The sequence below is a fragment of the Hyperoodon ampullatus genome (genome assembly GCF_949752795.1).
Source record: "Hyperoodon ampullatus genome assembly, chromosome: 13".
Taxonomy (NCBI): Eukaryota; Metazoa; Chordata; class Mammalia; order Artiodactyla; family Ziphiidae; genus Hyperoodon; species Hyperoodon ampullatus.
Window position 1 is genome coordinate 15584630 of NC_136926.1, and position 11331 is coordinate 15595960.

Consider the following 11331-nt stretch of genomic DNA (forward strand, 5'->3'; position numbering starts at 1 on the left):
ACAGCCTGGTGTCAATTCCCACCTCTGCAACATCTAGGAGGGACAAGTCACCCCACCTCTCCGAGCCTCACTTCCCATCAGCTGTGAATTTGAGATCATTCTGGTGCATACTTCATTTGGTGTTGTGAGGACTAAATGTAAAGTACTTAGCACTGTTCCTGGCACATAATTAAGCCCTCATTAAATAGGAGTCATGATTATGATGATTGGCACATAGGCTGTCAACTAACGCTAATGAAAAAATATATTATTATATTATTCAGTAAATGGTGTCAAGACAAGTAGTAGTCATCTAGACAAAAAGTAGTAAAGTTTAATCCCTACCCCATACTTTGTATCTGGGTAAATTCCAAATAGATGAAAGACTTAACTGCAAAAAAAGGAAACAAATTGTTGCTTGAAAGAATCTTGTAAAAAAAAATTGTCTTAATCTTAGGGTTGAGAAAGCCTTTTAAGGGGCTTCCCTGGTGGCACAGTGGTTGAGAGTCCGCCTGCCGATGCAGGGGACACGGGTTCGTGCCCCGGTCCGGGAGGATCCCACATGCCGCGGAGCAGCTGGGCCCATGAGCCATGGCCGCTGAGCCTGTGCGTCCGGAGCCTGGGCTCCGCAGCGGGAGAGGCCACAGCCGTGAGAGTCCCGCGTACCGCCAAAAAAAGAAAGAAAAAGAAAGCCTTTTAGGTATCACAGAAAATCAAGAGCCAAAAAAATTTTTTGACTACAGAAAAAGAAACAAATGTTCTTCTGGAAAACATTGTAAGCAAAGTCAAAATATAAGCCACAAGGGAGAAAAACATTTTGCAGCTAATATGACAAAGTTCATTTTCCTCACATGTAAAGGGCTCCTACAAATCAGTAAGAAAAGGCAACAACCCAGTGGGTGAACAATACACATACAATGTGAATAGACAATAGACAAAAAAGGAAATAAAGTGACTCTTGAATATATAAAAAGGTCTTCAATCTCACTCATAGGTTCAGACCTCTAATGGAAAACTGATGAATTCATAAAAGTGCTAACAAAAGATCAAGATGAAAAAAAATTAATTACATGGGACTGGGTGAACTGATGAGGATGATTATAATTTTTGTGACTTTCTGTTTGAATAAAAAAAATCTCACTCATAGAGAAATGCAAAATAACCCACACTAAGAGGCAATTTTTTTTACCTATCAGATACAAGATCCAAAAGTTTGGTACTTGTTGGCAAGGGTACAGGATGGGTTAAACTGTTAATTCCTCCAGGGAGGGTAACTTAATTACTATAATAACTATCAAGTGTGCTAATGTGGGTAGTCTTTGATCCAGCAAATCCACCTCTAGGAATTTATCAAGCTGATTGATGTAACTTGCATATATGTGTGCAGTCACGTTTGTACAAGGTTAGTCATTGCAGCATTGTTTGAACTAGGAAAAGACTGTCAACAACCCAAGTGTCCATCAAGAGGAAACCAGCCAAATAAATGATGGCACATCCATCAATGGATGGCACAATGGAGTGCCATGAAGTCATATGAAGATCAAAGAATGCAGAAGCTCTGGGGACACCATTATGGAAAGATCTCCAAGGTACATGGTGAAGTGAAAAGACAGGGTACAGAACCGATGAGTTTAATAGGCTACCATTCCTAGAAGCAGAGAATATAAACACATATAGTATAGTGTGAAGATCACAGACTCTGGGACTAGACAACTTGGTTCAAATCCCAGCTGTCCCACTTAATAACTTTGTGATCTTGGGCAAGTTATTTAACCCCCTGTGCCTCAGTTTGTTCACCTATAGAGTGGGCATAACAAGAGTACCTATCTCTTAGGGTTATTATGATAATTAAGTGAATTGATACACGTAAAGCACTTAGAAAGCGTTCAGCATACAGTAAGCACTATATGTTTTTACTGCTATTACTATTGTTACTTGCTTGCATATATTTAAAATGTCCCTAGAAGGACATACAAGAAACTGACAACACTGAGGGTGAGAATGGAGTAGCTGGGGGGACTTCCCCGGAAGTCCAGTGGTTAAGACTCCCCGCTTCCACTGCAGGGGGCGTGTATTGGATCCCTGGCTGAGGAACTAAGATCCCACATGCCGTGCAGCGCGGCCAAAAAAAAAAAAAGAATGAAGTAGCTGGGGTAAGAGGGACAGTTTCACAGCTAATTTTATCTTTTGAATATTGACCTATGTAAATAAGCTAACTGCTCAATAAACGAACTACATGAAAATGAAAAACAAAAGCAACAACCAAGATAATTTTCCCCTGAAGGCTCTGTGTTGCCCCGTGCTGCTGGCTGTGCCCTTACAACTGCCACCCCCTCTGCCCTCTGCCCGGCCGGGGGCCAGTGCCCCTCACCCACCTCGGGGGTCAGCTGCAATGGCCTCCCTGCTCAGTGAGATCTTGCCTATGATGTCGTCGTGCCTGCAGAAAGGCAGGCAGATGAGGGTCCAACTTAGGGACCCCTGCCCCGCCCGTGGAGAGGTGGAGGCAAGGCGTCAACGGCTGGGTGGGTGGGTACTATGTATTGGGGTGTCCCGCCTTCCCTCAGATATCCAGGCTTGGGTCCCCAGCACACACACCCCACGGTATCCTCGTCCAGCACATAGAAGGCCAGCTGGTGGAAATCCAGGGGCAGGTGCACTGTGTACTCCTCCCCCCAGAAGGGGCTCAGGCTTCGCCAAATGGTTGCTGTCCTGCAAAAGGGGACATGGGGGGCTGAGGGCCTTTGGGCCACACAGGCAGCAGATACCTGGGGACACAAACACACACACACAGGGATCCAGACACATACTCACCCAGAGCTACTCAAATACACTCAAATACAGCTACAAACACACACACTCATACGCTCAAGAATCCAGGCATGGAGACACACACAAATACACACACAAACCCTGACCCTCACACACCCAGGGACCTCAACACACACGCATGCACACACACACACACACACACACATCACACACTCCCATGGGGATACACACTGAAACAGAGATATTCACAGATATACCAAGGAAGCCAGAGACACAGAGACACATTCACACATATACAGATATACATATGCATCCTCAAAATTTTCTAGAAACACACATTTGTGTGTTTCTACATATAGACACGTACAGACACACAGGGAGAAAACAGAAACATTCACACAGAGACACAGAGAAAAGAAATGCCCAAACATGGAGACACACATAGACCCACAGACACACACTCACATACATAGGGTGATATGCAGCAGAGATACACACACAGAATCACACTGTCACACAGTAACTGACAAGACACACAATTCCACCCATCCATTCATTGATTCACTCCATAAACACTCACCCTGACCTATGTGCCAAGTCTTGGGGGCTATGGGGAATCAGAGGAAGAGGTGCCAAGGTCCCCACCCCCACAGAGCCTCGCTCAGCAGACTGGTGCTCCCTCCTGAGCCCTTGTGACATAGTAAAAGAAGTTCTGTGATTGGTTAGCTCAGTGGTGCCCACTGGGGTGAGGATAGGAGGGGTCAGGAAAGGCTTCCTGCAGGAGCTAGTCAGGCAAAGCAGGGAGAAGGGATGAGAACAAGTATTCCACATGGCTGGAAGAGCACGTGCAAAGGCCCTGAGGAAGGAATGGTGAGTTTGAGGAACAAGAAGATGGTGGTTGGGAGGCAGGGAAGTGTGAGGGGCCAGGAGACCATGAAGTCAGCAGGGGCCAGTAAGCAGGGGGAACCCCAGGAGGGTCAGGGACCAAGACAAACCCATACATCTTCACCACAACACCTCTGCAGATGCACTTCCCTTTATGCAATGGGGGAAGAAAAGAACCTACTTTGCCCAGTGAAGACACACCAAAATTTACGGTTGCAAAATTTGGTCTGCACACCTGCCACTGCCTTCCTCCTTCCTTCCACACACTCTTCCCCCACAGAGTATGAACGTGGACACACACACATACACACACAGCCCAGGGCCCCACCATCAGACGGACTCTCCTCTCCAAGCACCCTCTTCCCGCTACCCTGACCTCTTCTCGGCTGGAAGTCCCCTCAGGCTCCCCAGCCCCCGAGCTGAGAGGCTCCTCAGAGCCCAGAGGGGGTGACAGCCTGGGGTCACACGGAAAATCAGTCTGTGGGTTTGGGGGTGGTGGCACAGAATGTGATAAGGGGCAGCACAAGCACAGAGAGAATGATGGGGGGTGGTCGGCTGGTGTGCTGCAGGCTACCCTCCCCCACACGGGCTCCCTGCCCCCAGCTCCCGGCCCATCTGGACCAGAACTGGTGCCAGGAGGATCCTGAATCCTGCTGTCTCCATAGGAACCGAGGCCTCAGCCGCCGGCCCACCCACACCCTTCAGGCCTGCGGGGGCTGAGAGCCGTCCTTCAGCCTGCAGGGCTGGCAACCAAGCCCAGCCCAGCCCAGCCCAGCCCGATGTCTCCCCAGCCCGAGACTCATTCACACACACCAAACATCTTCACATCCTCACATGTGTTCACAGTGGCGCCTGTGTACCCAAATAAGCAGACATTGGTGCACACATGCGTGTACACGGCAGCCCATGTGTGCACACACACGTATACCCCCCCACGCTGGTACACAACGTGAACCTCTGAGCCTGCACACCCCCAGGGACACGCACCAGTGGTCGCAGGCATTCACACCAGCCCTCCGACACCCCGACACACACTCACAAGCAGGCCCAGCCAGGTGCACATGCACGTCCACACACACACACGTACACACCCCGGTGCCCGCAGCACCCAGCAGGCCCGGAACCAGCCAGCCCAGCCAAACATGAGATGCCCGTCCCGGGGGAGGCCACTGCGGAAGGTACAACCTGGCCGCCACTGAGTCAGCCCCAGGACGCCAGCAGGGACATCATCAGGACAAGGGGGAAGGGGGAAGATGTCGGCCAGTTGGTGGGACCAGATGGAGAGGGAGCCGGCGCCCCCTCTGTCTGGGCCCATGGCCAGGGCACAAAGCACCCACCATCAGGCCTGCGAGTCCCCCCTTGGGGTGAATGTTGCCCTCCCCCAGGTCCTCTTTTCAACGTGAATTCTTGTACCTGGACTCCCCGGGTCAAGACGGAGCCCCGGCCCCCAACCCTGCTCCCTTTGCCCTCCCCTCCTCACCTGGCCACCACTTCGTCGTCCACTTTCACTATGCAGTAGGGGTCACTGCTCCCAGACCTGCGGAAGGAGGAGGTTTGGGGAGCGGGCTCGAGAGAGCAGCCCTGGGTGGGGATCCCAATCTGCCTTCATTTTACAGATGGGGGCAATTTGCCCAGGGTCATACAGCAAGTTCAGTGGAGGCAGGACCTCTGGGGACCAGCAGACGGTGTCATGGCTGCCCAGCCCACCCACTGCGGACCTCCTTGAATGGACCCTGGGCTTCCACCCAAAGAAATAGAACATTGAGACATGAAGCCAGAAAATTTGGAGTCCCGGTCCCAGGAAGCCCGAAGCGGTGGTCCAGAGCACGTGCTCTGCTGGGGAGTCATCCCTGGCCTCAAGTTTACTAACTGTGGAACCCTGGCAAGACCCCTTCCCTCTGTGGGCCTCAGTTTCTCTGCTCTGTAAGTCGGGTGTAATATTTTCACATATCCCCTAGGGCGGTTAGAGGAGCTAATGAAGCTAATGCATGGTGCGATGCATCATGGCCGACCCCAGAGCTTTCCCCACAGGTGCCTGAATGCCACCCTCAGGGTAAGCATTGCCCTCTCCATTGGGAGTTTCCCTGGGAGGGGACTCCCCATAGCTCAGCCTTCAGCGGGGATGGACCTCAGCAGCCGCTCTCACGGCAGGCACAGACCAGGGCACCCAGACCTCAAAACAACCAGTAGGAGAAATGTGCTGCATCCCCTTGAGTAGCCATGAGCCATAGGCCAACCAAAGCCAGTTCCATCCCCTCTTCATAGTAAGAGTTACTAGTCCATCCCAAGCTATCGACCAGGGGCCCTAATCTCTTTCCCCCACCCCTGCCCCCTTCCCATCACACAGACTTCCTTTGTCTTCCACTAAACTCAGTCCAGCCTCAGGGCCTTTGCACTTGCTGTTCCACCTAACTAAGACACCTGCTCTGTTCCTGATCTTGTCATGGCTGGCTCCATCTTATTATTCAAACCTCAGCCCAAAAGTCACTGCCTCAGAGAGGTGGTCTTTGATCACCACCATCCTCCAACAGTAGATAGTGTAAAATTGATCTCCGATCCCTCTGAGCATGTGAAATCATCTTGCTCCGTTTCTCTCTGTTTAGTGTCTGTCTCCATGGCTCCCTGCAACTTCCGAAATCTGATTTCCTTGGGGGAGGAGCTGTATTTCCCCACCCCCGTCTCCCCCCACCACCGCAGAGTCAGAATTCGAACCCAGGTCTGTGGGGCTCAGCACACATGTTCTTAACCAATGCCTGCACCCCAGCTCATGAACCCTTGCCCAAATGGCCCCTTCCCCTGACACCCCTGCCCCCGACCTCTCTCTGCTCCCTCTCTCAGTTCAGTTCGTCACTGATCCACAAACGCCTTGGGGATTCCCAGGAAGAGGGACGCTGGCACCACAGCTGCTCCAACCTTGTCTGCTGGCTGAGCCCTCCCCATGCCTCGGCTCCCTCTGTGGACTCCTTCCCCTAGTTCCCTCTGCTGGGTGTACCTCCATTTCCCCATCTGCTCTCCATCCCTGAACACCTCAGACTGCTTGGTGTCCTGTGTCTCTGAACTCCTCTCTGGGTTCTACCTCTGACCTCCCTTCTGCGTAATGCCCCAGGCCTCAGTTTTCCCATCTGATGTATCCCAAACCCATTGGGCTGAGTAACCCTGGGAGCCTCAGTTTTCCCATCGGGCTCCACCCCCCTGGATGCCCGTGGCTGGTAACCCCCTCTATCTCATTTCTTTCTCTGGGTCCTCTCTCCCTGAGCTTCTTTTAGACGGGCTCCAATCCCTCAGTTTCCCCAGCAGCAGATGTGGGGCAAATGGGCTGGGATCCATAGAAAAGGGCTGGGAGCCACGCCCCCTCCCGTCTACCCGGCCTGACCCCTGGGTCCCTCATGGGAGCCAAGCACGTCAGCTCCAGGGCTCTGACGCACAAGGGCCTTATCAGGCTCCTGTCAGGCAGGGGCAACAGTGGCGGAAGGGGGCTGCCCCTTCCAGACCCTCAGTCTCTCTAGACCCTTGGCCTCTCCCACGGCTCCTGCCCTACCTCAAGCATGGGAAAGCAGGCCCATCGGCTACGGCCTGCCCAGTCTGGTTGGGGCACGGGGGCAGTCAGGGCTCAAATCCCAGCTGTGTGACCTTGGGCAGGTGACTTTGCCTCTCTGTGCCTCGGTTTGCCCATTCGTAAAATGGAAATGCTAATAGGACTACAGGAAGTGTTAAACACAGGACCTGGCCCATAGGAAGCCGTCAAAGACATAGAGCTGTTATTATTAATGACAGAAATAACTCTCAAATTATCAGCTGAGGCCTCCTCCCAAGCCAGGCCAAAACCCCCTCAAACCTGGTGAGGCTTCAGGAAGAATCCGGGCCCTCTCCCTTAGGAGAGGCGAGAGAGGACATACCCATCTAAGAGTCCCCACGGGCATGGAGATCCCAGCACGCTCTGAGGGAGCCCCTCTGAAGAAGGGCACCAACAGCCAGGGAAACTGAGGCAGTGTGGCTGGATCCCCCACTGGGGCTTAGTCACTCTCCTCCCTACCCTGGTTCTGGGGCGTGGCCCACCTCAGAGCTCACCTTGGCCCGGGGAACTTGGGGGAGGAGGGGTGGCCAAGAGACGCAGGAACCAGGTATGAGTCAACTCCCTCCCCAGGAGAGGAAGAGGGAGCCCCGCGAGCCATGTCCGGGTCCAAGGACAACATCCGTCACTCCCTCATGGCCCCCACCCAGGACTGGTGGAGGGGCCAGAGCACCGTGAGATGGAAACCTGGTTTCTGGAAGGTTCTCCCCCTCAGCCCCCCAGCAGCTGCCAGGTCCCCACTCCTGACCTCACTGCCTCGACAGTTCCAGAATCACTAATTCTCGGGTGCTCTGAGAGGGCATCTCATAAGAGGGGAATCAGGGGGCTCATCCAGATGCTGCATTTGCACAGCAAGCGAGCTCTCTGCTTTCCTCAGGTGTGTGTTTTTGGGGGGTCGCTGATGAGGATGCGGGGAGCTAGAACTGCTCTATGCAGCTTCCCCCTTGACACAGCTTCAGGGATGGGGAGGGGGGATGTTCATGAAGTCAAAGGTAGGATACTCCTCACTGGGGGCCCACAGCTGGGGGAGTGAGAGCATAGCTAAGCCCCAGCCTGTGCGAAGGCTCAGAATCCACGTTCCTGCTCGCCCTGGCCAGCGGGTAAATGCTAAGGGTTCTCCACCCTCAGCTGCATGCGGCTGGGAGACTCTTGTCCAGGGTTTCCATTGCCCAGACGGGAAATCCAAACCCAAACAGGACTAGATTCAAGGTCACAAAGCCAATGTCCTGCCAAGGATCCCACACCTGTTTCAGGTGCTGACACCCTTACAGTCCCTTCTGGGCTCCAGGCCAGGCTGGAGGGGGGGACCCCTCTCCCCATTCTGCTGATTCAGCAACTGCTGACTCAGCCCTGAGGGAAGCACAGCCGAGGACTGGTACTCAGGGGAATCTGAGGGTCCTCCAGCCCCATCACACCTGGCTAGGGAGGGGGCTGCAGGGGGAAGTTGGCTCTTCAAGCGGCTTAGCATCCAGAGAAGGTCCCCACTGGGCTGGGAGCTGCTGGCTGGGGAGCTTCGGGTTTTGGGTCAAGAGGACCCCAGTTTCCCCCAGGCCTGGCCGGTGGGCCACCTGGTGACACTCTGCAAACCTAAATACCAGATGCACACAGAGGAATCCTGGGGCCACCTGGATCCCAGGCCCTCTGGGGCTCCTCTCCAGGGTTCTCTTAACAGGTGCCCACCCAGGCCTGGAGAAACCCCACCTAAAGCCCCTCCCCAGCTCTGACAGAATCCGACCCTCTAATCCCCAGGGCTGAAGCCCTGGAAGACCCCCTTTAGTACGTCCCAGGAACAAAGACACCCCCTTCCTGGGGGCGGGGCGGGGCATCTGCTAAGTCTTGGTGTCCCCTCCCACCAGGAAGCGATGGGCGTGGGGCCTCTCGCCCCATGAAGGTGGATCTGCCCCAATACTCGGTCTCAGACAAGAACCCCCGCCCACTTCACCGACCTTCCCTGGCACGCAGAATGGGCGACCCCCGCCCCATCCCATGCCCGGCACGCCCCCCATCCCCGACTGGCCCCGGGGATACTCACACGTCCTTGGCGGGCAGCGCCCGGCCCTCCACGACGCGGACATTCAGGGAGCTGCTCTTGGCCATGGCGCCCAGCCCCAAACTTTCCGGCCAGGAGGGCGTCCAGGTTCCGAGTCTGTACCGCGGCGGGGAGGGCGACTACGTGTCACAAACAGAGAGCCTGGCACCCTGTCCCGGGATCCCAGCGCCGCCTGTCCGACACGCGGGTAGCTGAGCGAGAGGTTTCCGAAGGAGGAGAAAGGAAAGGTGTCCGGGGAGGGGGCGCCCCCGCCAGACTCTACAGGTAGGAGCTGGGCGCCGAGCCGGCTGGGCGCGCGGGGGACACCGCCAGCCCTTGCCTTCTAGTCCAGCGCTCCCGGTGGGCAGGCGGGGAGGGCAGGGGGCGGGAGGGGCGGCCCAGGGCCCTCCCCGCAATCCCGCCTCCCGCGGGCCCCCCCCCACGCCAGTTCCCGGGCCCCCTCGCGCGCCCTCTGCCGGCACCCCAGCCAAGCGTGCCAGAGCGCACCGGCCTCGCAGCCCCGGGTGCCTGGAGGCTGGGACTGCCAGGTGGAGAGCCGCCCACGGCCATGATGCGTGTGGCCGCAGGCTCCTAGTGAGTTGGCATCGGGCTCAGAAGACACAGTATGTCCCCTGCTTGCCCTGCCTCCAGCACGTTCACACCTCCCCGGCTCTCCCCTGCCTACCATCCCGGCGCCGCCTTCTCGGTCCGACCTCCTTGCCCCATCCCGGAGCAGTATCGGAGATAGCGGGAGGCGTCGCTAGAGAGAGTCACACCCTCCCTGGGGGTCCTTTTCAGAGTCAAGGGAGGGGCCGCGAACATCCCCTTCCATCTCTTTTAGTTTCCAATTAAACCCAGACTGTGCGAGCGGCAGATCCCGCGTCACTGGCTGGCACTGCGGGGGCGGAAGCCGCGGCCGGAGGGGGGAGGGGAGGGCTTGAAGATCACCACCACAGCGATGGTAAAAGTCATCTACAATTGTTTGAACGCTTACTGTGTGCCGGGCACTGCTCTAAGCGTTTTACGGGAATTTCTCACCTTCGTCCTCACAATAATTCTATGCGTTACTTACTATTGTACTAGTTCCCCCACCCCCCTTGTATGGATACACAAACTGAGGTTCAGAGGGATTAAATAGCACTCGGAAGGTCTTACAGTCAGTCATTGATTTGCCTTTCTGGATTTGAATGCTGGCTCCGCCACTTGGTAGCTGTGTGGTCTTGGGCAAGTCTCTTAACCTCTCTGTGCCCTGGTTTGGTTTTCTCATCGGTTCATGTTATTATAGTATCTCGCTCACAGGGTTTTGAGAGAATTAGATGAGATAAAACAGATATGAAGTAAGCCGATACAGATCTCAGAACACCGACAGGCACACAAGAAGTTTTCAGAAAGTGTTTGCTATTATCATTATTGTTCTTCAAGGCATAGCTCAAATATCACCTCTCCTAGGAAGTCTTCCGGGATGTCCTCCCATGCCAGGCAGAGGTTTTCTCCCCTTTTTCTCTGCTCCCACAGCTCCAGGTTTGCACAGTTTTCGAGTTTTAAATGTGATAATGTGACTGGAAAGGCCTGTCCCAGGACAGATACACACACACTATCTCTCCGCATGAGTTTTTTGTTTACCTAAGAGTTCTCAGAAGGGACTCTTTCTGGTCAGGTCAGCCAAGGGCTGGGCACCAATGAGAAAGCTCTACTTATTGATTTCGGGAGTCAACGCCCAGACTGACAATTCCGGGAGGGCTCTGCCCAGCCACAGGAGCAGCCCCGTGATCTGCTTCCCCGTCTCCCTCCTTGACTTCCCACCCAGCACTCCAGCCAGGCTGGTGAGAAATGCAGATCCCTGGAATTCTCTCCCTGGCTGGCCTCCATCTGGTGAGTCCTTCCAAAGTCTGGGCCTCAGTTACCCCATCTGGGAAATGGGCCTAGCAGGGCTGGCCCCAAGGCTTAGAAGTATTGCAACATCCTTCAACAGGGTATGAGGGGTGATGCAGCATTGATTCCAGAGCAGTGGTAGCCCTGAAGGAGTAGTTAAAGCCCCCCCATAATCTTTATCAGTTACCCCAGATCCTCAGGAGGAGAAAATGGTACTTGTTATGCG

General features: G+C 54.6%; 1 protein-coding gene across 2 annotated transcripts in view; it reads right to left on the reverse strand.

Moving 5' to 3' along the window:
• The window catches only part of RASAL1 (RAS protein activator like 1), a gene marked incomplete at both ends in the record, with an annotated part of 29406 nt that extends 20105 nt beyond the window's left edge, over nucleotides 1-9301 (reverse strand). For both annotated transcript variants that reach the window (XM_079717112.1, XM_079717111.1), the window contains 4 exons: nucleotides 2355-2416; nucleotides 2575-2688; nucleotides 5114-5170; nucleotides 9237-9301. In XM_079717112.1, the coding sequence (XP_079573238.1) occupies nucleotides 2355-2416; nucleotides 2575-2688; nucleotides 5114-5170; nucleotides 9237-9301 (298 nt within the window). The remainder of the gene's footprint in view (nucleotides 1-2354; nucleotides 2417-2574; nucleotides 2689-5113; nucleotides 5171-9236) is intronic.
• Between the last annotated feature and the right edge of the window lie 2030 nt (nucleotides 9302-11331).